This window comes from Daldinia childiae (assembly GCF_008694065.1).
Source record: "Daldinia childiae strain JS-1345 chromosome Unknown Scaffold5, whole genome shotgun sequence".
NCBI classification, from domain to species: domain Eukaryota; kingdom Fungi; phylum Ascomycota; class Sordariomycetes; order Xylariales; family Hypoxylaceae; genus Daldinia; species Daldinia childiae.
Window position 1 is genome coordinate 1928657 of NW_022984646.1, and position 25558 is coordinate 1954214.

Genomic DNA, 25558 nt, shown 5'->3' on the forward strand with positions numbered 1-25558 from the left:
GTAACGATATGGGCTTATACATACGATATGGATATGAAAGTAAAATTATCACTATAGCATATCTCGCCCACGGAGATGTATTACTCGGTATCACAGCCAGGGCGATGATGTTAGGCAAAATCCAAATCTGCGCAAGCATACCCATGAACGATCTCTCATTCCACACCTCGGAGAGGTATGTTAAGGTAAGCATCTTAATAGAAAATTAGCCTCTGTTAGACTATTGAGACTTTTAAAGAGGTGGATGATATGCGAGGGATAACTCACCGTGAAGATTCCTATAACTTGACTAGGAATCGAAAGCAGATTTGAGTTGAACGTATCGAAACCAAGATCTCGGAGCGTTAGGGTTAGATATTGATCTGGGGGACCGACTGGAATTCCGAACACAAGTCCGGCAATGTAAATTGGCCAAAGGTCATAATCGCATAGAGATCTCCATAATCTTTTTAAGTCAACCGCTTGACGGTTATGCATGTCACCTTTAGAAGGGTCATCTCTCAATATACGATTGACCATTATAACCTCTTCGCGTTCATTGAACCAGCCTTTCGGTCGATACCATGCTTTAGTCTGTGTAGGCGATGGTGCCATCATAAACCAGGACCACACTCCGACGGAGAGGGTGAAGAGGCCTTCAATCAGGAATAGCCATCTCCACCCTTCTTGTCCGTGGTGGCCACGGAGTCGAAGGATACCAAAAGCTAGAATAGGCGCAACAATATCGACTACCTTTAGAGTTGTCCAAAATAGGGCCAGGCGAAAAGGCAATTCGCTTCCCTTAAAGAAATAGGACTAAATCCGAACAATGTTAGATTTTGTTACGACGGCTTGCCTCTAAGACGTAAGAAGAACCAACTTACCAGGTATAAGACAATGTCTGGAATGAAGCCACCTTGTAACAAACCAAGTAGGACACGACATGTAAGAAAAGTCTCCCTGCTGTTCAGCCAAAATTGAGAAGCTGCCACAATAGACCACAAAACCATGATTGTAGGTATCCATCGATCGGGACCTATACTGTATATTAATAGAGGCTTTAAGCCAGACGAGTATATGCTTGTACTTACCTACTTTCTTGCTTACCAACTGTGATGGAAGTTCGGCGCACAAGAATGCTAATCTAAAGACAGTATTTCCCAAGTTATAGTCTATATAGATATTCAGTTATTAAGACGTAGCTCCCATACATAATAGACACAGTACTTACCATTCGTAGACAAGCCTAAGTCTTCTAAGAAATTATCCGTATTCGCTTGTGACAAGTTTCCACGATCAAGGTCTAACGCAAAGAATGCAATGCATGCCCACAACGTGATTTTCCAGTCAAGTTTGTTGATGAGTGGCAACTCCTCAGCCCACGTCCACCTCGCGCTCGGGTCGAACCGGTGTAAGTTCTCGTACTTTTCAGTTGGCTGAAAGTACTTCGCTTTCTCCGGGTCGTCGAAAACGGAAGGCTGCGTCGCAATCTCGTCCAAGTTTTGCTGCTGCTTCTTCCTGCGAAATAGAGTCATAATAGGGAGTACCGGAGGCTCCGTCTTCTGTAATTCTTGGTGCATAAGAATCCGCTCCTTTACGGCGGTCGGATCTTCACCATGCTTTTTTTCGGAACCCGACAGCGACTCAGGTCGGATAACGACTGCGTCCTTTAAATCTGCCATGGTATATGAATAGCTGGACAACGACCAGTGTTTTCACGTCTGAACCGAATCCAGAGATTCGGAAATTCTGTAGTACGTCTCGGATAACGGCCATCCTTATAGTACTTCTGGTGCTTGAAGCTGGCGCGTGGACGAGACCTTGGCGTGATCTCGCCATTCGCCTCTTCCTCTTTTAGGAATTACTGGCCGTCGCATTGGCTGGGCTCGGCTGAAAATTGTGACGCAGTACAGGAGTTTTTGGAGACAGATGAGGAAAGTTTCTCGGGTAGATTTGGAAAGCGTGAGCACGTCATGTATAGGTTCTGATCACGAATATGATCAAAGCTTGTCAATACAACTACAAACTACCAACCAATCCTCACCCTATTAACCCGCTAAGGGCTCGGCGTAGTAACATCTCCGTGGTCCTAGCATATCCAGCTCCTTGGAATCGGGTTTGTGAGTAGATCAAGTCAAAATTAGCGAATAGAAATATCCCCGATGGTGTTCGCCGCATCTATGCAAGTATCAATTCTGACGCTATTTGGCAACCCCCACGTGTCTCTTAGATCCTTCACTTATACACTATGGATTAAAATATTTAAGATGAATGAGTAATGGCAAGTTATACTTTTATACTTATTAAAGCGCTACTTACACTTACTTAACTAGAAAGCTACCGAGTTATAATCATGGATTTTGGCTTACTTAAACTCTAAGTCAAGTCGATATCCACGAATTAGTCGAACTAGTCATATTTCCCTTTGCATGAACTAATTCCGTGACAAAGAGACATATCAAGCTTTCACTCCGGGTGTAAGTTATCCACTATAGAGATGGTGCGAACTGTAGGGCCGACTACATGTGGAGTCTACCGACACGATCTACATGGTGAAATTAAATAGGATACTATGAATGTTGAAGTTAACTTAACAGCACCAAATTTTTATAATATGTATATTGTGTGATATAACTTAGGTAACTTGTAGTATATTTTAGCTATATCAAACTGGCTTCTCAAAGCAATCCTACTAAAGATCTTCGCTATACATTAGGGACATTAAAAGAATTTGTTATAAATGATAAATATTCTAGTCATTACAACGTTTAAATAAATCCTATAAACTTACATTTTACTTCTACTTCCGAAAATTGCCACCCAGTGTAATTTTGGTAATGATAGGTCTAACAATAGTAAACAATGGGGTAGATATAACTATTTAGATACGAACATACGCTTCTGTTGTGTAGGTAAATAACTAAAGCCGACTATAAGTGCTTTACGGTGGCTAGTCACTAATATGCTTCAAGTCTCCCTTGCCCGCGTAAGCTGTGTGATATATCTGCGTTTCGTCTGGTCATAAATTGATAAGGTCTGTTTCGACCAAGTTATTTACTTGATCCGTATATGCAAGTATCTAACTACCTAGGTAGTTAACTTTTTTTTCAGTTAGATATACCCCTATTATTTTGGGAATATGTAAAATCGGAGTTTGTACTATTATTGTAAAACCTCCGAGGAAGTTCGTATTTAGGAAATTCTATTATCTTTTGACTCAACTTGAATAGTCTGGCTTCAATAAGTATTTGATCATACAATAAATATCACATTTTTGTTCCAAGTCTCCAGATTTATCTATATCATTTTTTTAGAGTTATAATAATTAATAATTTATGTTTAAAAAATCTCGGGTCCAATCACACCGAATGAAATCCAAATATATCAAATAGGATGTGCAGAACGAACTATAGCTTAGTAATACATCTAAAACAGAGCGGGGGATAACTCCAAGATCGTAGTGGGGGGTAGCTTAATGTTCCGATATGTAACTTTATTAATTACATGTTTGGTATAACTATAAGATCTTTGTGTACTTAAACCTATACCAGAAAAGCAAATTTCATGTAGGAGGGGACAATGAGTATAAAGCTCGTCCAGTAATAAAACAAACTGTCAAAATAAACACTTCTCTCGCTTATTCTTCTCTTCCCCCCCAAGTTCCAACTGCTACTAAGATATCCAACCAAAATGTCAGCCCCTCCTAACCTTCCGAAGATGACCTATCGGTTCCTTGGCCGATCAGGTCTCCAGGTCTCAGCGATCTCCCTAGGCGGCTGGCTCACCTATGGCGGACACGTCGATAACGGTATGCTATTCGGAGAGGCATATATAGAACAGTATAGTGCTAACTAGAACCGTAGAAAATACTTTCACTTGCATGAAAGCTGCTTATGATAGCGGTATTAACTTCTTCGATTGCGCCGAGGGCTACGCGGGTAGGGAAACAATCTTAAAAATTCGACAGTCCGATTCGGATCCGTGGGCTGACGTAGCAAAATAGGGGGCAAGTCGGAGGAGGTGATGGGCGAAGCAATCAAGAAGTTTGGCTGGAAACGCAACGACCTCGTGATATCGACGAAGGTACTGAAGTAACATGCCGACCCCCTAAGACTACCTGGCCACTAACACCGTTACCAAGATATATTGGGGCAACGCGTTTGGTGACAATCCCGTTAATAATAAGGGGCTTAGCCGGAAGCATATCATCGAGGGTATGAACGCCTCGTTATCTCGTCTAGGTCTCGAATACGTAGACCTAATCTACGCGCATCGTCCGGATAGACTTACGCCGATGGAGGAGACGGTACGCGCCTTTAACCACTTGATCAACACCGGCAAAGCGTTTTACTGGGGCACCTCGGAATGGAGCGCCGATGAGATCGCCCAGGCATGGCGCTATGCCGACAAATTAGGTCTCATAGGCCCTGTTATGGAACAGCCATTATACAACATGCTAGATCGCGAGAAGGTGGAGAAAGAATATGCTCATCTGTACCGAGAGGTTGGGCTTGGACTGACGGTGTTTTCGCCGCTGAAAACGGGCATCCTCTCTGGCAAGTACAAGAACGGAATCCCCCCTGATTCGAGATATGCTCAAGAGTCGGTCGAGTTTATCGCGGGGTTCTGGAAGCGGACAGGCAAGGAGAAGTGGGAGGGTATCATCGAGCAGGTGAAGAAACTAGAGCCCATCGCGACTCAACTCGGCGTTAAGCAAAGCCAGTTAGCTTTGGCGTGGGTGCTCAAAAATCCGAACGTGAGCTCCGCCATCACCGGCGCGAGTAGTGCTGAGCAAGTATACGAGAACGTGCAAGCCGTCGAGGTTGTGGACAAGCTAACCCCAGAGATTATGGCGAAGATCGACGAAATCTTAGAGAATAAGCCTCCTGCCATTATTGAAAGGTTTTAGGCGGTAGCTTGTATGCTGCTAGCTATCGGCAAGATTGGAGGTAGTCTAAGAAAGTAATAAATAGAGATGACGATCTCTATGGAACGTAACGACTATCCCCGGCCTCGCTAGCTGCTAGAAGCTTATCATGGATATCGAAAAAGTCGTCTTCGATAACTTGACCGAGTAGATAGACATTAATCTTTACTATGAGCAAATGTAGAACGCTCTAATACGGCTATAACCAGTTCCAAGCAGACATCAATCAGATCCCGACCCTTCCCAACGAGGACGAACCACCCAGATTGTCCCTATTCTATACAACCGGGCATACCAACGTGATGAGTCGCCGTCTAATATATCTCTTTTAATAACCACAATAATTTCGTTAGATAACCTGGGTGGCCCATATGCCGCCCAAAACTCCGTTGCCCTACACAGAAATAGTATCCTTCTAAGCCTTCCATTCTTTAATCATAGAGTTAATGCGGAGGTAAGACCGCTCTCGGGGGCGGCTCCGGTATGTTGGATGTCGGAGCGGGTGTTGTAGATTGCGTCTGATCCGCTCCCTGTTGTAATTCTTCGTATGTTGGTGGTCTGCTGGTACCAGGCCCGTCTGTGGCTATAGCACCCGGTAATGGTTGCAATGGACTTAATTCTACGTCGTCTGTGTTATCGGGTCGTTTTTGTGCGGGGGTGTAGGCTGGTGGCGCTTCACCCAACTCATTTAGACCTTCCTCTCTACTACCAATGTTCGATCCTAGTCCACGTCTCCCTCCTCTTGTCCGACGCTCGGCAGGTGCCCTCGATCTCGAACGGTTGCCCATGGCTTCTAGATCTCGTTCTAAAGCGCTGGTGCCGTATAACATGCGGAGCTTCCTTCGGCGGCGATATCGGTAACACATGAGAAGCGTCCCAACACCGACGAATATGATGATTGGGACAAGTACCCAAGAAAACGGGTATGTTGCGAATATATTGCCTGAGCCGCTGTCGTCTTGATCCATTTTCGGGACCTATTCGAGTGTATCGCGCGACTTAGATCAGAAGCTACTTTAGCTCGTGGCTCGAATTAATTATACGTTGGATTAGGCGTAGTAACGTAGGGGGAAGATTTAAAAGCGATGTTTAAATGATCAGATGTTGTTGACGAAATATTCGTATGCCAAGTGCGACGCGCAGAGAGCGGAGTTTCTTTGTAGCACCGAGGGGTGATGGAAGGTGGTGATTTCATCTAAGATCCATCGGATTGATTGGCTTCGTACAGTGTCGACCTCGCAACGCTATGCTTAAGAATACATCACACGAGAGAGAGAAGATCCGCAAAAGTGTACCTCGTACCGTTGGTGGTGACTCGAATTCATCTGATAGTTTAGTGAGTACGATGTAAATCGGGGTGCGATAAAGAGACGGGCGGCTTGAGTGACGAAGGGATGAATCCTCTTCGGCTAGTTAACAGTTAACCCCTTAGATACCTAATGCAACCAAATTTCTTCCGAAGAGGTTACAATTATTCTAAGTTATGTAGGTTGGCGCAAGGTGTAAACTGCGAGGGAATGAATGTTCAAAGACGTAAAGACGTAAATACGCCGATAGGTGATCCGGTAAGTTCGGATCATTGATCTGACAACCGGCGCTTCCATGTTTCTAAGATTTGGAGGCTTTGTCCCTACGTTAACGTCAAGCTAAAACCTGCGCTAATCCTTTACTCTCATGCAGCTCTAGCTTACTACATGAGGTACCTAATGTCACCTATGTCGTACCTATGTACCAACATATACTCCGTATGCATACTTAAGATCCATACTATACTTGGATTTTTCTAATTATTAAAAGTATGTCATTGTCATTTTCGTGGTAGGGGATCAAACTGTTCTTTGATTTGTTAGACTTATTCTGTTCGGTTAAAGACATTAGAACAATCTAAACGTTGACATCAATGGTTGAGTTGACGATTGATTAGCGTACGTACTTAAATGCTATGTAAGGACGTACATGCTTGCCCAGAACCGCCCTAAACTTTATTTATTTAAGGAACTCATGTCAGCTCTAAAGTCTAGTGTGGGTCTATATTCGCAGCCGGAAGTTTCATCCATTCCATCTAGGTTAGACTTTTAGTGTCCGTAAGCACGAGAAACAACACTTTTCGGAATCTATCAATCTTGATTATTACGTGATAAAGCAATTATATTATCACCTAGACACCAAGTTGGCAACCTAGCCTAGTGCTCTCAAGCTGCGATAAAAATAAAGTAGAAGAATCTCGGCCGAGGAGCGCGACTCTTACTATACCGCAACGAACAAGAGAACTTGGAAGACTAAGCACACACACGATGGTCCGCGCTATTAAAGGTCTTTTCCCTTCCTTTAATTTTATTATATTCTTTACTTGCTAATATATAGGTATTTAGGGACTTTGGTCGAGTGCGAGCCCTCAATTAAATCTATCATTGTCAGTATCGATAGCAAGAACAATGAGTACATAATCGAGGATCTTGACGAATCTCACCTTGTAATCAAAGATAATATGGTGGCTCAGTTGAAGATGGAACTCGAAAAGGTATAGTTAGATTTTCTTCAAACTCTTAGCTTAGGCTACTAACACACATCTTAGCGATTGAAGGAGAACGTCCCCGATGTAGAGGATGACTCCGATTCGGACCGGGATGTTCAATAAAAGGGAATTCAATAGCTACATACTTAGGTAGACACCCCTATAAAACATCGACAAAAGTAAAATCTTATATAATTCGCTTCGTACACAGCAGTCTATCAATTTAAAAGACGCCAAGTCTCTTTCTGCCAGTTGTAATTGGGTCTATACTCGGTGCGCTTTGAAACCATCCGAAGCACCTGTCAATATCAATCTATAGCTTCTCAAACCTCGGCCTAGTCCTCCTTAGTCCAGACAGCAACGCGGTTTTGAAGTCGTTAGACTGAAGCATCGCCTGGTTCCACAGGCTTGTGTATCTCAAGTCTATTCCAGTTAGTTATCACACTACTATATATATTGAAGGCGGACTTACTATCTGCAACTGTGTTGTCCCTTGCGTGGTTCAACAGCTCTTTCGTGCCCTGGACAGCAACCGGACTCTTCGATGCTATGAATGATGCGAGCATGCTAGCTGCCTCGATAGCCTTTGCTTTAGTTTCCAGCACCTGACTCACGAATCCAACAGCAAGAGCCTCTTCAGCACCAAAACCCCGAGCCGTCAAGCAAACATCCTTAACCCACGAGAAGCTTGAGACGATCTTGGGTAGCCTTGCGAGAGTACCTATGTCTGCAGCCATACCGATGTCTACTTCCTTGACAGAAAATCTAGTATCTCTCGAACAGATTCTAACGTCTGCGCAGCAGGCTATATCGATAGCCAAGCCGATAGATACACCGTTCATTACACAGATAACAGCTATTACATTGTTAGTTGGCGATGATCTTAATTTTGTGGGCGAAAAATGATGTTTACATACGCTTCTCGCATTTCTCTATCTGGTTTATGCAGTCTTGGAACTCAGAAATCTGGCGTCGAAGTTTCGTTGCCTGCCTAGCAGCATCTGGTTGTTGATCGCGATTCCCTAGGAGGCCTCCCTGATCCACGGCTTGCACATCTAGACCAGCAGTAAATGCTCGGTCGCCGACTGCAGAAAGTATTATAGCGCGTACACCTGGATCACGAGATAACTTTGCGAATATCCTTCCAAGCTCCACCCACATATCTGGTGTGAATGCATTTAGCTTGGATGGGCGATTGATCTTAACGTGAGCCACATATTCGGATGGCGACGAGATAATAAAGGTCTAAAATCCGAATAACTTTCCCTTTCTGATTGAGCCATGATTTAAAACTTGGGGTTTATGAAATGGGAGTCGATATAAGTAAACGCTTGGGCGATATAAAATAGGTATCTTTGGAAATGTGAGGAGTTGAAACTGATTCTTTTCTACCTACATATCTCTTATGTAAATCGTCCCAGCTTTATGACTTGTCCTACTTGTCTTACAGCCCCGACTTGCCGAGGCACCTCTTATGGACCCTGTTTTGAATTGCATATGTACCGTTACATGTTAGTATGCACCTGTCGCGAAGTCTTCCAGCCACATTTCATTGATCCTTGTTTGTATTTCAGTCTTATCGATATATCCTTATCACATCTTATCACATCAAGCTAAGGTACAACTTAGTTTAGATTGTCGGTGGGAAATTGTCTAATTGACCGATTCCTAAGGAAAAAAAAAAAGTTAATTGGTTTCTCAACTCAGTTATACGTTTTTTCTTCCTTAACAGAAGCACACGACACATTTGTTGACGATGGCGGCAGAGGTCGCGCCACTTCAGCAGCTGAAGCTTCCTTCGGGACCTTCTCAAATTACTGCAGAACAGCGATATTGGAAATCATTTAAGAACCAACTTGTGATTCCATCGCCGACACAATACCCCATCACCCACATCACCGTTCCCGCGATTAATCCAGCTGCGATTGGTACTTCCAGTAATGATTATTTCGCTGTTACAACGGGAACCCGCGTCCAGATTTACTCGATAAGAACGAGGAAGCTGGTTAAGACGATTACTCGTTTTGGAGACATTGCGCGAAGCGGAGATGTACGACGGGATGGTCGTATATTGGTGGCCGGAGACGATACGGGCAAGATTCAAGTCTTTGACGTCGGGTCGCGGGCTATTCTCAAGACGTGGGCTCAACATAAACAGCCAGTATGGACAACGAAATTCTCCCCGGCCGATCTCACAACTCTCATGAGTACGAGCGACGATAAAACAGTGAGATTATGGGATCTTCCTAGCCAAGAAAGTACATCAACGTTCGTAGGTCATGCCGACTACGTGCGCAGCGGCAGTTTCATGCCCGGGACTATGTCAAACATGCTTGTATCCGGTAGTTACGATTCTACAGTGAAGCTATGGGATCCACGAACACCGGGCACAGCCGTCATGACATTTAAACATGCTGCACCTATAGAAGACGTGTTACCTCTTCCCTCGGGAACTACTGTTCTCGCATCGTCCGAGAACCAGATCTCCGTTCTCGACCTCGTGGCTGCGAAACCGCAACACATAATATCCAATCACCAGAAGACCGTTACTTCTCTATCCCTTGCCTCAAACGGCCGTCGTTTAGTGTCCGGAGGTCTAGATGGCCATGTCAAGATCTTCGAGACAACGGGCTGGAACGTCGTCGCGGGCGCCAAGTACCCCTCTCCAATTTTGGCTGTCAGGGTCATTACTTCCGGCGCCAACGACGATGACCGACATCTAGCAGTCGGCATGCAGTCCGGTGTTCTATCACTGCGCACACGGCTCACAGGACCCGAAGCGACCCGCGAGCGCGAGCGTGAGAAGGAGATGGCTGCGCTGCTCTCCGGGAATATCGACTCGCATGACAAAGTCAAGAACAAGCGGAAGCGCCGCCACGGCCAGCTAAGCATCTTGACATGATCGGAGAGGGCGCCGACGTCGTCATCGCCAATGATCTCTCGCGGCCCAAGCGCGAGACGCCCTGGCAGAAAGACCTACGACACGGCCGGTTCGCTGCGGCCCTAGACCGTGTGCTCGACCCAAGCGCTAAGGACCACAGCCCGCTAATGGTGCTCACGCTGTTGATCGCGCTTCGCCATCGCAGCGCCCTACGCGAAGCCCTTGAGGGCCGCGACGAGGCCACCGTCCAGCCCGTCCTAAAATGGGTGCAAACGCACATCATCGACCCACGCTACGTCAGCATGTGTACCGACGTCGCTATGCATCTACTCGATTTGTACTCCGAATTCGTCGGCGGCAGCGCCGAGCTCCAGGCCAGCTTCAAGACGCTACACCGCAGGGTGCGGCTTGAAGTCGAGAGGGCGCAGGTGGCGACTCAGACGAGCGGGATGCTGGGGACCTTGCTGGTGAGCAGCTTGGATTAATGCACTCGGTTCTATCGAAGAGAAAGAAACGGATCGGTGGGTGAGAAAGCGGTATTGGGGAAAAGGAAAAGAAACAGTCTCGAGACGGTGGTTCTTTTTTGCATGGCGATGGCGTTTCAGGCCGAAAACTAAGGGTATTTTTCGATTGAGGCCATTTCAGGATCGGACTTGATATCTGGTACGAACGAAGGAAGCTCGCCCGTCGGGCGTTGTAAAACTCGCGTTGGTAGTATAAACAAAAAGAAATATAGCTTTGTATTGGGGATTTTATACTACGGTTAAGACCGATTGAATTGCGAGTTCCAGTAACACGAGTTGAAAACAAATTGCGTATCGTCGAATTCCAGCTGATCCGCCTGAACAATTGGTCATATCACGGCAACTCAAAGCAACGCATAGAAGATGTAAAAAATCTTTTGAATCATTCGTATATTCCAGTGGTACCTATCAAAATCGGTCCTACCAAGTAAAGCTGCCTCTGAACTTCCTAACCTAGCTTCTAACTACGTCAACTAGGTTGCGTATGAGTCTAAAATGAGATTTAGACCATTTTCCATTCGGCCCTCCACAATATTTTCCACACGCCGAAGCCCTCCCTTTCCGCACGTCCATCTTGTCTATGTGATCACAACCAAACGCGATTATCCTCCCTCCAATACATTAGACACCCCCCAAGATACCGGACAGAGACTAGAAAGGGAAATGTAAAAACGGCAAAAGCAAGTAACCAGCACCCGCCTCCTTTGCTTCAAACACATTATACATATTATACAACGCCTTCTTTCGAATTCGTAAATCTTCGTATCATCAATATCTTCCATGCCGTCGTGCTCGGCCCGTGCCGATATCAATCCTACTCATTTCTTCCATGAGTGCCCATTCTTCGTTGCCCCCGCGCCCCGGAGTTGGCCCCAAGCCGCCACTCATCATCGGTACCTTGGCTGGAATTGGCGGGCCGGTGCCGAATCCCGAGCGAGCGGCGCCTGAACCATGGTTCTCATAATCGAAAGTGCTAGCACGAACAAGCGCTCGAGGAGGCGTACTGTTCCGCTGGTGAGGCGTTGAAGGGCCAAGTGGATTAGGCCCTGAGGAAATTGGTGCCGGTAAGGCTGATGCCCGTTGCGCTTTCTTTTGTAAGCGATTTCGCCCCGTGCTCACAGGAGGAGAAGGGCTAGGATCAGAAGGGATATATGTCGGCGGCGCAGCTATTGCCGACTGAGGTCGTGTACTAGTACGGGGTGGCCGGCGACCAGAGGGTGGCATCGGCTGCGCGCCAGCAGGCACTGGACGTGAACGTGCCTCCGCAGGCTCAACAGGTTTCTTTGGCTCTGGTTCCGGCGCCCAAGTGTCCATAGGCAAGTGATCTGAGGGATCAACTTCCCGTCCATCCGGTGTCACTATCTTTCCATCTGCATTGGTGTATTCTCCGTCTTTTGTCGACGCCACGGTAGGGTTGAGGGCGTCATAAGAGTCTGGGCCGAAAGGAACCCCTGACAGTCGGCGACCATCAGATGGGGGAGGCGCCGGACTAACTGACTTGCGTTTGATCGTGTGGTTAGCAGGGGGGAGAGACTCGAGACCCCTCGAACCTCGAACCTGAGGTTGGTCCCGAAGGTGCGGTAGGTCCGCCAGCATAATTCACTAGGCTTCTATCATAGACCCTCGAGCTGCTTGGGTGGTGGGCATTAGAGGAATGCTGAATAGCGTAATTCGAGGGAGGTTCGCTCTGCTGTCTACCTCGGGTTGGAGTAGCCATAGGGGGTGGTTGGGTATATCGACGCGCTTGCTTTCTTTCTTGCTGGGCACGATCCGAGATCTCGCGCGCCATAGCTGGATCAACCCCCGGAACTAGCGTTGGAGGTACAGAGGGGATATCATAATCGTTTGGCGCATGCACTTGACTATTTTCTAGTTCACTTGGATAATTCAGAGTATGATCCATCTGCCTCGAATACCTTGGCACCAAAGCGAGTGCTTGGGAATAATCCTCAGCAGGTATGGGCGATGGTGATTGGTTGTAGCTACTAGGGTCGTATTGCTCTTGAGATGAGATAGGGGAAGGGCTATAATGTCCAGAAGGTGCACTATCACGCCCGTTTAACGTCAACGGCGCAGGACTAGAAGCTTGGTGGTACTCCTGCTCATCGTACTGGTGCGTTCTAGATCCGCCACCTCGGGATCTTGCGCTTGGTGGTGTCCAGGATTCCGGAACATCCTCTACCGTCGGTTGCATTGATCGGTAGTGAGCTTCGTATGCTGGGTCGTAAGAGTAATGGCGCGACTGGCGGTTGGCATCGGCCTCACGGTATGGTACCATGCTTTGCATATCCGGAGCCGACTCGTACGGGCGGTACGTAGGTCGGCCAGGATAAGACGACGGCGCCGCTGAAGGCACTGAATATCGGTGAGCTTCATTCCGTAGGACATCGTGTCTCATATGTGGGACGGCTTTATGCTGTAACATGTCGAAGCTGCCACGGGTAACTAGTTCTTGTGAACCTACACTTGAGTTCCTAACTCGGTGGGCCGGTGGGGGCGGAGGACAATCATCGAGCTCAATCGATTGCCGAGGGTGGTGGACTTGCGGCGAAGACTCGTAAGTCTGCTGACCATGGGCGAAAGACGACCTAGTCTCTACTTCATATGACCGACCATAAGCAGAGTCCGAGTAACGTGGTTGTTCATTATCTTGCGGAGGGAGCTTGTAGTTCTTATCCAGCGGTCGGTGGGGTGGCATTGAGTACTGACTCTTGCTGAGATGTGTTAAAGCGTACTGATCGGGCTGAGTGCTGGGTCTGCTTGAGGGTGATGTACCATATTCGATAGCCTGTAATGGCGCATGGCTTGGAATAAAAGATGGGGGGGTTGGCTGTGGTCGGGATGGAGTATGCACTTGGTCTACCACTGATGGTGAAGGTGCTTGACCCGTGACAGGATCCGAGGGCAACGGACGTCGTTTCACTACCGTCTTCTGGGATCCGCCGGCAGATTCTGCGTCGAGATTCGGGGTTACGCCGTTTGGTTTTACCATTGCCTTTTCAGCTTTTGGACGGCTATCGTAGAAAGTGGTCTCGATTCTGACCTCACCCGCATATTTGCCTCTACAATTCAAGCTATGCCACTGGTCACTCTGTCCACCTCCCCGTACAATTATATCGCGTAGGTCAATCCACGTTTCGCCTATTAACTCCGTCTTCCTATCGTCGTTGAATACGGATAGCTTTAACTGATAGTAATCGGGCGAGTCGTGAACTACGAATCGAAGCTCCTGGTCCCTACAACGAATCCAAGATGTTAGTCAGGACGTATAATTTAGGTAATTAGTAGCATGTTAAATACGCACCATTTGGGAGTCTGGCCACCTCGAATATCTGTGGTTGTCTTCTTAGCTTCTTTCGCCAGCCGCGCGGCGCAGTAGGGATCTTGTTTCCCAATGGTCTTCCTGTTTGGAAGATTCTTTGCACGATCAACAATGAGTACAAGAGTTCCAATCTCAGGCCCATCGACGCTCATGTCGGAGAAGATACCGGCTGTATGCATGCCATTTAATGGGTTAGGCATTTTCGGTTTAGTAGCCATCTTTCAAGAGGTTGAAGTTATTAAGCAACTCTCATTGGAAGACTGAAGTCGAATTAAAAATCCCGATCCCGATCCAATTGACACAATCGACAGTACCGAAGGTTAGATTTAAAAGGTTGCGAGTTACGGTTGTCTCGGTTACCCGGCGGGTGCCTTTGTTGATTCTTCCGAGTAGGTAGACCTCGTATAATCCGTACGTTCAACTGATAATAACAAAATCAAAACGAGAGTCGGTGTTGAACGACCGGAAGAAGAGTAAAAAAAATTAATTTTGAGACCAATGAACGAGAGAACCAAATAAGCATTCAATACTATGAAGTAGAGACCCAATTAGACAATGACAACGGAAGCAGGAGAATGCAGAAGAGGATAATGACTTGCAGGTTTGCAGCCGGGCTAGAAGATACCCATACCTTGTCGAGGGTGGGCAAGTGGCCTGCAGCCTGCAATTGGAGTGGCTGGTGACGAAAATAATGAGGTTGGGGCTTTTGGTTGGTCAAAAATGTCTGACCCGTTCCTGCTGTAGCAGTTCTAGCAGTTTTCGTGCTGCCGGGGAACTCCACAGCTGAGAAAAAAACCCCGCCTCCCTAAAAAGATATACCCCTGTACCCTGGGTTAAGACTTAAGACTTTAAAGACTTCAGGGCGTACAAGATGACAGGGGCCTTGTTTAGTGGAACTGGAGCCAATAGAGACGCTAGATTAGGGTAAGGTGTGTGTCAGGGAAGTATTTCCTTGGTTCGATCGCCTTATCTCTTATTCGTCGACTCTTTCTTATTTTTCGAGTTATTGAAGAAAATAAAAGATGTCTTATGGTTCTTAAACAGGACTTTTTTTTAAATTGTTTCTCAGAGTACGACGTTGGGGGTTTCTCCGTTTTTAGGAAATATTGATGCCTACCCTGCACAGCCTAGACGCGCAATCCACGAGGCTCTGCACTGTGCCGAGGCGCCTAAATGACGCGACCATAAATATTTTCCGACGGCTCAGATTCAATCCCGCATCGACGGTCGAGAATCATATGAGCTGATCTTAATGATCGTTTCGTACACGCCTTACACATATACGACAGACATAACCATAAACCCCAAATCTATTTCATTAAGTTATATATGTGGTGAGAGAATTATACATATCGATTAGCCAAGTTAATTGAAGTGTTTTATTTATACTTAGGTATGTACCTACCCATGAAATATAATCATTCTTCACATGTTGCTACGCTTTCAGTTAATGTCTTTAACCCAGCCAAGTGGTACTATCTTCCGAACTAACTATCGGGACTACGTCAGAATGCGTAATGGTCAAAATGCTAGTTAAAAACTAAAGCGCATATCAAATAGTACATGTTGTGTATATGTGGAATGCTGTGGGCTGTGTTAAACCAATCAGACTCGAAGAGTAACAGCAATGAAAAGTGAATCTTCAAAGACATAACTTACACCACATGCAAACTTCGAAGTTGCAAATTTTAATGCATGAGCTAATGCATTCGAATATCATGGTACGTGTTATTTAAATGTTTACTGTAATGATATGTCGACATAATTCCAATTCACCCCAATATTTTAATTCGAGCTGCTAAAACCAATACACACTTATATATTCCTCGCTTATACGAACAACCACATTATACCCCTATATCCCTTACATATGAGGCGGTCCTTTGCGTTTTGCTTAGCCTCTTCGGAGACCTTTGGATTGTTGATTGCTCTACAACGATAGTTAGTAGTTGGCTCGCCATCTTAGACAAACCCACTTACGCCTTTAAACCACCGGCGACATTCCCAGGGTTCTTATTACCGTCATCACCGCCATTCTCAGCCTTCGGTACTATAGGAATAATCAGAAAGTGGCCCAAACTAGGATGCATATCGGACTGGAACCATACCGTGCCCACCATTAAACTCATTTTCGAGAACTTGCTTGGAATGTTCCTTAGCATCCTGGCTGGTGTTAGGGTTGTTCAAGTTGGCCTTGTGACCGCCGGCGATTTGCGCTTCAGTAGGCATGATGGATAATTGTAGATGGGTGACGCGTTATATGCTAATACAGTCAATGCTTGCTAGCTAATAAGTTGTGTGTGTTGCTACTCTTTTAGAAAGGAATCCAACTCCTCTTTATACACATTTCTTCAACTCTTACTTAGACTTACTTCCTATAGTTAACTATCCTTTATGACATATCAAGCCGCTGACGCTTATACTCTAGTTAATTACCACTTATACAGCGTAGACGGTTGAGTCATGACGACAATGACAACGTGTAGTTTAGAGTCGTATAATCACCAGTCAAGCCACTTTAGGTTACTTAGGCCTAGGTCGGAAAGATTATCCTAATCCGCACTCAAACATGATCGGTCAGAAGATTTACAGAGCTGAATCTAGGGTCTGGCATACGTTAGGTACATAACAGTATAAATCGAAAACCCCGGGATTTGTGACATCGATCAGAAACGTCAAGTATCGGTCAGTATTATTGAAGTCAATCACGACATAAGATTTATCTATGTACCCCAAGAGGTGATCGTCAGGGACCGCGGAAAGTCTGCTCCGTCACGGGTTCAAAAACTAAACGATTGGACTATGAATTGTCGTGAGCAAGCCTTACTATCTACCGTTAAATCCCAGGTTAGATCCACATGAACCTCCACAGTGCAGCTTAAATCACGATTCAGCCTCAAATGCTAGTAACGATAACGCTATCCGTCGCCTGACGATTATATTAACTACTACCCAATACCATATGAGGCGCTACATCGATGCTAGGTCACAGGAGGAAAGAGTAGTTATTGACGACACCAGGTAATTATCTTTGGAACCATCTCTAGACTCTCACATCTTCAAGGATTATGTAGGGGATACCCCCTGCTTAATATGAACAATATAATTGCTCGAAAAAATACCTTGTTAAGCATCGACAATATTTCAGCGGTGTCGACATACACCAGATTTTGTGAAGCCTTGAAGAGCCCAAACAACCACAGATCCCCTTAAGGTCAATTCAGACCCCACTATCTAGATACGATGCCAAACGACCCCTGAGAAGATGTGGACTGCAAACCATCAAGATTACAGGCACCTAACGCAATGTACCGTGAACGCAGTCGATTAATACCCAATCGTTGTTACGGCTAGTTCCATGTCGTTAAACCGTGCCCCCTTTTTTTGCGAAAGTACACTCGTCAACTGCGATTTACGATTGGACCAAGATAGGGGTTCCGAGTTACTATGCAGTATATGCTATTGAGTGGACAAAATGTAAAATCAACTGGGGCGACCCGATATCAACCCTGAGAGAGGTATGCATGAACTCCAGACCGGTTATGCTGCCGGCTGCCGGCTGCCGTAACGACCCAGTTGTCGAGACGGCGGTCTAGACCAATATGCATATACCGACTCGTAAAGCATTATTGAATGGTCAACGTTGACGGGGAATCAATAAATGTAAGGATCACAGTGATCCATAGATATTAAGATAGAGTATTGTGATTCTTCGTTCCAGTACTATCCTTTAAATTTATAGGCTTTATCCATCTTGTAGATATTAATTGACGGTGTATGGTATAACGGTGGCGCGGATATGTTTGTAAGACTCTTGTTGAACATAATCTCTAGTCGTTACACTCAAGCCTTCGAAATGTACAACCTACCTTAAGTTCTAGGAGTTACGGTGTGGCTTGATAGGATACGATTACTTAATGCGGGACATGTCCCGCTTTTAGCTTTGGAGAATCGCTCATCTGATTGGCAATGCATCTACCTACCAGGTAACTTCTAAGCATCCATTCATACACTACATACAACCAACTACATAACTGACCATTTACTAAACCCAGTAATTAGTTCGCCATTATCGATACTCCATACCGATATCCCAAGATGTCATCTAACCAACCTTTATCTCAGCCACCGACTATTAACTACGTGGCTGGTTTCCTACTCGTCGGGCTTGCTTGGGGATTTACGACGCCCTTCATTCGCCGTGCGGCCAAAGATCATAACCCACCGGCTCATCCGACATTAGCAAGGGACGACGTAAAAGCAAGCCGGGTCAAGAGTAAACTTTACGGGGCTTTTTTTGCCGTCCTTGACCTACTAAAGAACCCGAGATATGCTGTTCCACTATTGATCAACTTGACCGGGAGTGTTTGGTTCTTCCTCCTCATCGGCCAAGCAGGTAAGTTCGACTGATTCCATCTTAACGCTGCTGGCGTTTTGATATACTAACATCTCGCCTCAGAATTGAGTTTGACGGTCCCAATCGTAAACACATTGGCCTTCTTATTCACAGTACTTGGCGATTGGTGGGTTGACAGGAAGGTTATAAGCAGAGGTAGGTCATTATTATCATAACATTGAGAGACTTATTTACTGACTATACATTAGATACGTGGATCGGAATGATCTTGTCTTTATGTGGCATTGCGTTATGCGTCCGGAGTAAAACTAGCTGATAGTTTTTGCTCACATTTAGATCAGACGCTATTGATAGCTCCCTAAAAACGATGATATCGGAGCATCAGAAAAGTTTTCGGGTTCTAGTAAGAATCGGACTTAAAATAACAAGATGAAATCAGATCGAAATACAGATTATTGATATGACCTATCGTGGGGGTTCGAACGTATTGTACGTCTACGAACCTTGGTATGGGTACAGGTGTCACTATCATACAAACGAACTCATGATGACCCTCAACTCTATGCCAAGAATAAACGCCGGCTTTCTTCTGCAATGAGTCAGCTCGCGCTCATACATGTTTCATGCAAGCCTTAGATGCGTATGTTGTGCTACGGGAAGAGCGCATCGCACGTTATCAATATTGATTCTGGTGAAACGATCACTAGTCGAAAGGTCGCAATGGTTTTCAGCATGGCGTCTCATGTAGAGCATACTCACAGATAAGGCGTATAGGGTCCTAAGTCATCTCTTGCTATAAATAAGCCTAAATGAAGAGAGTGGTGCGAAGGAAATACCGTAACTACCTCAGTCAATAAATTTAAAGCTATCCACATACCAAAGACTCATAAGTCAAGCACCACAGTATGTCAAATCGTGCAAAAATCTCTATACAAGCCGGAAATATTCTATTAACATACTGACCTCTTTCAGCATATAAACTCAAGGCTACTTAAGTGCAATATGAGATTAAATAGACCTTCAAGTCAGGATGTACGTGTTAGGTCTTCATTTCTTCCGGCCTGTTTCGCTATAATGTAGAGGGGGAGAATGACAGAGTTCCTTTCAACCTTTCAGGAGCTTCACGCGAGCTATAATCACTATGAAGACCTAAGTGATAAAGAAATATCTTTACTAAAGGACAGTCGTGCAACCGCCCGCTTTTACTCGAGTCAACCCCCATAGTACCCACATTCTCAAGTCTTCAAGTCGAATTGATGGTAATTTATAGGAATAAGAAACAAAAATCCATATGTATGATCCTAGAACCTACCTATGTGATTAAGACAGTATAGACAATTGGTCAATATAAACCACCTATGGAAGTTTAGCTTTCTTGAATGAGGTTTAAGTCACCGTGCTTGAGTCGTATCATTGACTACGTCAGACCCAAGGCGATGATGCAAGTAAAGTGAATATAATATATTAGAAGCAGTGAAACTGTGACAATAAGCTCAGCTGGCGCTTGTATTCATGATGGCAGGGTAACATTAAGCAAGGCTTAACACATCAATGTAGAGCGACCGGCCTTTAACAGAATGTTAGCAATGCCTAGTCTGGCGCAAAAGAAGTGAGATATAAGCAATCTGACTTCTCACATGTCCATCATACTTCTAGGCAGTAAGAATAGTATGTATGTTTCCTTTAGGAAGATTAATGTTGAACCATCTCGGATCGTGCATATAAATATCGAGGCACGAGACATATCGAAGCCACAACATATGCAGGTATGTAATAATAGGAACCATTAATGCTCGATGGCTGCATGAATTCAAGAGCAATAAACGGAATTAACCTGCGCTGTCCCGAGGCCGAACGATTTAGGAAATGTACACGGCAGAAGTATTTAATTTGTAACTCCGGGGGCCAGCGGTAGTTGACTCTAGCGAGAAGAAATACCCTTGTGCAACTTACCCCTTTTGTATTTCAAAAGTACCTCCTATCTCTTGAAGGAGTTCAAAATCTTCCCCTTTTATCTCGCCTTTTCGGGGCCAATCCTACCATACGAACACATACGAACAGATCGGCAGTAAGGGGATAATAATAACCTAGCGCGATCGCGCTTGGCTTTTTGTCCTTCTCCAATGACGCACGTTAAAATCTCTTTGATCGACTAGAAACCACAGGGATGTTGACAGACATTCTCCATATTACTTGCAACCTTGCACGAGTTAGTCAGGTCCATAATGGTTCAATAGTGGTTCATAATGGTCCTTGTAAAGAACAATCCCATAGGGGAACTAAGAATGTCTTATCACGTTTCGACAAAGCCTGGTTATCACGTTAGTTTAAGTCAATTTAGGATATTTATTCTTTAAAAACTCAGGGACCTCCTCTTAGGTATTCAATTTTAGAAGGTACCTTTCCCACGTTAAGAAGACTTCGTAAAATCAACTTCTTCCCATCTACGTTAACTCGACTTAATTAATAACTTAATTACCTTATAGACTCAACTTTACCTAGTCTATTTACCTTATAGTCGTTAGAATGCGTATTTCTTCCCTCTTAACAACGGTAGCCGGCGCTACTTCTGCGTCCGCGGCTGTGATGCAAATTGCTGCCACCGCCGCACCCTGGAGATGGACTGTAACAGGATGGAGTGCTGGTTGCGCGAGAGAATGTCATTATGGTAAAGACCCCTGTTGCCCTCGATAACCTTATATTCCTTACTTACTCGTTTGTTTAGACTTCAACGTGACCGGCACCGCAAGTTCTTCGTCGAGGCCAGCAAGACCTTCGTTTAAGGCGTACTGTAGCGGAGAAGGCGAGGGTGCCAACTATAGGGCCTGCACAGCACTCGAGGAAACTGAGACCGACTACCTTGTCCTTGCGAAACTTCTCCCGAGTAACGGTACTGCCAACGGAACATCGCACAAGCCTCAGATCCAAGTGAGCGTAAAGTTCACCGACCTGGATGTCTCATCGACGTGGTGGAACTACACTGGAAAGGCCGTGGCGTCGTACAACCAATTCGTAGCGCCGCTTATGAACTTCACGATCACTCCCGATACCATTTACGGTGTAGCGTAACAGCGGGGAGTTTTAGGGTAGTGCATGGTGATGTGTCAGGTACGACATCTTGGCATACTTGATATCGGGTCATCGACGTGGTCCAGGAAGCAAACACTTGTGTCGCGAACGTGAACGATTCATTGGCGATAACGGCGGATAACCTATTGACCGAGATGATCTCGATGGTCGGTCGCGAATCACCCTCGCATAGTGGTCCGGTTTATTCAGTTTCCTATGCTAAAATGAGTCAAGAAATACGCCCTTAATAGAACTCAACTACCCGAACCTGAACGTTGGATCAAACCCACATATGCCTTACTAAAAGGATCATCTTGAACGTCGATCACAAGATGAGATTGGGGAGGGACCATCAATTGGTGATCTATACTTAGCCCTTTCGGCTTGTATGTCTCGCGAGAGTGAGGTCATACTCCTAGACTATAGTTATTCTTATACATAGGTTAGACAAGACGTATGTTGATTGCCTATGTCATGATAACTTGATTGACTAGACATATCAACTTATAATACTAATCATTAATAATTATAAAACCTTATGTTCTTCAAATAACTAGCCAGTTTTACGTAAAGGCATTTGTGCAATGGTCTGTCTTTGTAATTTCCGGACATACCGAGTCCTAGATTGAATGTAATTGTTTCGTTGGGCATATAACATTGCAATGATGATACCTCAGTTAGGCAGCCTGATAAAAATTCACAAAGCCTTAAAAATTGAATGCTGCCTTAAATGTGACCCATGGACAATCGCCTTTACGTAATCTTACTTACGTTAAACGTTACGCAAGTGACTGTGGCGGTGGCTTTGCCAAGGATGCCAAGTCTAAGGAACATGAAATTACATCAGTGTGTACCAGTCGGCGTTTTTCCCCTCCCCCACCGAACTTCCATCTATACGCAGCTTTAGCCCGCGTTTCCAAGCTTTCCACTCAACTCCCATCCTAACAATTTACATCTAAGAGGTAGCCTAACTTCAGAAACATAATTTGAGCCTCTGGGAGGTCCTCGGTTATTATCTATAGCTGCCTACCTTACCAACCTTACCAACCTTCGAACTAAGAGCTCCTAACCGACTTATTCGAAATTACATATTCATATATTAGAACCCCCTTAAAGTCAACGCTTCACCATCGTGTTCTGTCGATAAATCTTCTAGTCCAATCAACAGCAATTTTCGCTAGCCTTTGAAGATCAGTTCTATTAGTCATGAACGTTCTTAAGCTTCAGAGGTAAACCATCACACACAATAATCCCTACTTTAGAGCTTGCGAAACTGACGGTGGCTAGGAAATTTCCTCAATTTGAACAAGGCGACATATTCGGCCTTACCGATGCCTTCCGCAGGCTAGACGTCGACGATAAGGGCTATATTGACGAGGCTACCGCTATCAAGGCCACCCAGCAAAGCGAACGACAGCCTTACGATGTCGTTAGACAGGCTTTAAGAGAAGTTGAGCTCGACGCTTCCCGAAGAGTTGAACTCGAAGACTATGTCGGCGTAAGTCACACTCGGTTACACGGACGATTCTAAGCCTCCAGTTCTAATATGTATATATCTAGTTAATCGCTAAACTACGCGAATCCTCCCCTGCGCAACGGCGTATGAACACTGGGGGTGCTGCGCCGGTTGCTCCTGCTGGCATTGTATCTCAAAGAACAGGCGGACAAGGGCATTCCTCCAAAGGAAGCATCGGCAAGATTCACGTTCAAGGCTCCAGTGCTAATGTCACTCATACCATCAACGAAGATGAACGAACCGAATTTACCCGCCACATCAATGCTGTCTTAGCCGGCGACCCTGACATAGGGAGTCGATTGCCCTTCCCGACCGACACTTTTGAGATGTTCGACGAGTGCAAAGACGGTTTGGTGCTGGCCAAGCTTATCAATGACAGCGTTCCCGACACCATCGACGAGCGTGTACTAAATGTCCCTGGTAGGAAGGTCAAAAAGTTGAACACGTTCCATATGACAGAGAACAACAATATTGTCATAGAGTCTGCGAAAGGTATCGGCTGCTCAGTCGTCAATATTGGTAGCGGTGATATCATCGAAGTTCGAGAACATCTCATTCTAGGTCTAATCTGGCAGGTTATCCGGAGAGGTCTCTTAGGCAAGATTGATATTAAACTTCACCCTGAGCTCTATAGACTGCTTGAAGAAGACGAGACGCTGGAGCAGTTTCTACGCTTACCTCCCGAGCAAATCCTCCTACGATGGTTCAACTATCATCTTAACGCAGCTGGCTGGCATCGCCGAGTTAACAATTTCTCGAGCGACGTAAAGGATGGAGAGAACTATGCAGTTCTTCTGGCGCAAATTGGAAAAGATTGCGGTTGTAGCAGAGCTCCTCTTCAAACGCGTGATCTATTACAACGAGCAGAGGAGGTACTAGTCGACGCCGACAAGCTGAGATGCAGAAAGTTCTTGACACCGAGCTCCCTCGTAGCAGGAAACCCTAAGCTCAACCTAGCTTTTGTTGCCAATTTGTTCAACACTCATCCCGCCCTAGACCCGATTACCGAGGAAGAAAAGCAGCAGGTGGAAGACTTTGATGCCGAAGGTGAACGAGAAGCCAGAGTATTCACATTGTGGTTGAACAGTCTAGATGTGCAACCCGCTGTGGTCTCCTTCTTCGATGACCTTTGTGACGGCACCGTTCTACTTCAGGCCTACGACAAGGTTATCAAGGGCTCGGTGAATTGGAGACATGTGAACAAGAGGGCGGCAAGCGGCGCCGAGTTGATGAGGTTCAAAGCCGTCGAGAACACTAATTACGCCGTTGAACTCGGCAAGCAGAATGGCTTCTCGCTAGTTGGTATTCAAGGAGCGGACATCACAGATGGAAATAAAATGCTCACACTGGGCCTTGTCTGGCAACTCATGCGAAAGGATATTACTCTTACACTTTCGGCTCTAGCGCAACGTCTTGGGAAACGGGAGATGACCGATGCAGAGATGGTAAGATGGGCGAATGACATGTCCCGAAAAGGCGGCCGGAATTCAGCAGTTCGGTCATTCAAAGACCCCGCTATTGGCAGTGGTATCTTCTTCTTAGACGTTCTAAACGGTATGAAGAGCAGTTATGTTGACTACGATCTTGTCACACCCGGACGAACCGATGAAGAAGCATACTTAAATGCTAAGCTTAGCATTAGCATTGCCAGAAAGATGGGAGCAACAATCTGGCTAGTCCCCGAAGACATCTGCCAGGTCCGGAGCAGATTGGTTACTACTTTCATTGGTAAGACTACCCAGTTTATAAACCTTTTAAGTGTAGTAGCAGTGACTAACTAATAATTACAGGCTCACTTATGGCGACTCACGAGAAGATGCAGTAGATTGAGGCTTTTTAATTCTCCTGCGAAAGAAGTGTGCAAGGGGCCTAGGTTACTTCGGATACAAAAAGTTGGAGGATTTGACGACGATATGTGTTAGTTAGCTTATTGAATGGCTTGTTAGCCTTGCCTAAATTCCGAATACAGTTTTCACCCAATTATCTCGTATCAACCAGAAAAATGAATATATCGCATTATGAGTGATTTCTTTCGGGATTCGGAATTGGTAAGCTTGAGAAGAAGGTACCTATAATAAGTCACTAGTTCGTAGGACTTTGAAGGAGGAGGAGGGCACATGCACATTCTTACGTTAGATTAATTTATAGTTGTTACACCTTTTCCAGGAGGCAGGTAATGATGTAGCGCAAGATGTACCTAAGGTATGTAGTGTAACATTGTAACATTGTAACGGTGCAACAACACCCCGCCATTTTGTCCATAAGAACTCATCGGTATGGGAAGATTTACAATCTCATTACGTCGAATGTTCACGATTCCTATTATCCGATGCTCTTTCAGCCTTGTTCTCCCTTTCCCTTTAAGAATGGAGGAATGAAGATAAAGACTCCATTTTTATGTCGAATTCCCGCAATAATTGTTGACAACTGAGCCTTCTCCATTATCTTATATGGAACCGCATCTTGTA

The 25558-nt window shown here is 45.4% G+C and overlaps 9 protein-coding genes across 9 annotated transcripts; 6 read left to right on the forward strand and 3 right to left on the reverse strand.

Annotated features, from left to right (window-relative positions):
• Window positions 1-3669: 3669 nt before the first annotated feature.
• On the forward strand, window positions 3670-4888 carry GL218_05667 (putative voltage-gated potassium channel subunit beta; the record flags this gene model as incomplete). The annotated part of the gene is made up of 4 exons (XM_033582347.1): window positions 3670-3787; window positions 3843-3917; window positions 3983-4062; window positions 4121-4888. 4 exons carry the CDS (start codon window positions 3670-3672, stop codon window positions 4886-4888), a joined length of 1041 nt encoding a protein of 346 aa, XP_033435017.1.
• A 461-nt stretch (window positions 4889-5349) lies between these two features.
• On the reverse strand, window positions 5350-5874 carry GL218_05668 (uncharacterized protein; the record flags this gene model as incomplete). Its single annotated transcript, XM_033582348.1, has 1 exon — window positions 5350-5874. One exon carries the CDS (start codon window positions 5872-5874, stop codon window positions 5350-5352), a length of 525 nt encoding a protein of 174 aa, XP_033434999.1.
• A 1326-nt stretch (window positions 5875-7200) lies between these two features.
• Window positions 7201-7544, forward strand: GL218_05669 (RNA polymerase II transcription factor B subunit 5; the record flags this gene model as incomplete). Its single annotated transcript, XM_033582349.1, has 3 exons — window positions 7201-7219; window positions 7279-7427; window positions 7482-7544. The coding sequence occupies 3 exons, from the start codon at window positions 7201-7203 to the stop codon at window positions 7542-7544; spliced, it is 231 nt and encodes a 76-aa protein (XP_033434780.1).
• Window positions 7545-7734: 190 nt separating this feature from the next.
• GL218_05670 (Delta(3,5)-Delta(2,4)-dienoyl-CoA isomerase, mitochondrial) lies at window positions 7735-8974 on the reverse strand (the record flags this gene model as incomplete). Its single annotated transcript, XM_033582350.1, has 4 exons — window positions 7735-7844; window positions 7894-8277; window positions 8339-8666; window positions 8945-8974. The coding sequence occupies 4 exons, from the start codon at window positions 8972-8974 to the stop codon at window positions 7735-7737; spliced, it is 852 nt and encodes a 283-aa protein (XP_033434371.1).
• A 203-nt stretch (window positions 8975-9177) lies between these two features.
• GL218_05671 (U3 small nucleolar RNA-associated protein 15) lies at window positions 9178-10787 on the forward strand (the record flags this gene model as incomplete). The annotated part of the gene is made up of 2 exons (XM_033582351.1): window positions 9178-10219; window positions 10279-10787. The coding sequence occupies 2 exons, from the start codon at window positions 9178-9180 to the stop codon at window positions 10785-10787; spliced, it is 1551 nt and encodes a 516-aa protein (XP_033434372.1).
• Window positions 10788-15978: 5191 nt separating this feature from the next.
• Window positions 15979-16377, reverse strand: GL218_05672 (Conidiation-specific protein 6; the record flags this gene model as incomplete). Its single annotated transcript, XM_033582352.1, has 3 exons — window positions 15979-16078; window positions 16129-16198; window positions 16257-16377. The coding sequence occupies 3 exons, from the start codon at window positions 16375-16377 to the stop codon at window positions 15979-15981; spliced, it is 291 nt and encodes a 96-aa protein (XP_033434325.1).
• A 1869-nt stretch (window positions 16378-18246) lies between these two features.
• Window positions 18247-18821, forward strand: GL218_05673 (uncharacterized protein; the record flags this gene model as incomplete). Its single annotated transcript, XM_033582353.1, has 3 exons — window positions 18247-18544; window positions 18608-18700; window positions 18754-18821. The coding sequence occupies 3 exons, from the start codon at window positions 18247-18249 to the stop codon at window positions 18819-18821; spliced, it is 459 nt and encodes a 152-aa protein (XP_033434326.1).
• Window positions 18822-21031: 2210 nt separating this feature from the next.
• Window positions 21032-21574, forward strand: GL218_05674 (uncharacterized protein; the record flags this gene model as incomplete). The annotated part of the gene is made up of 2 exons (XM_033582354.1): window positions 21032-21173; window positions 21231-21574. The coding sequence occupies 2 exons, from the start codon at window positions 21032-21034 to the stop codon at window positions 21572-21574; spliced, it is 486 nt and encodes a 161-aa protein (XP_033434370.1).
• A 1206-nt stretch (window positions 21575-22780) lies between these two features.
• Window positions 22781-24915, forward strand: GL218_05675 (Fimbrin; the record flags this gene model as incomplete). Its single annotated transcript, XM_033582355.1, has 4 exons — window positions 22781-22803; window positions 22862-23072; window positions 23135-24818; window positions 24881-24915. The coding sequence occupies 4 exons, from the start codon at window positions 22781-22783 to the stop codon at window positions 24913-24915; spliced, it is 1953 nt and encodes a 650-aa protein (XP_033434319.1).
• Window positions 24916-25558: the final 643 nt, after the last annotated feature.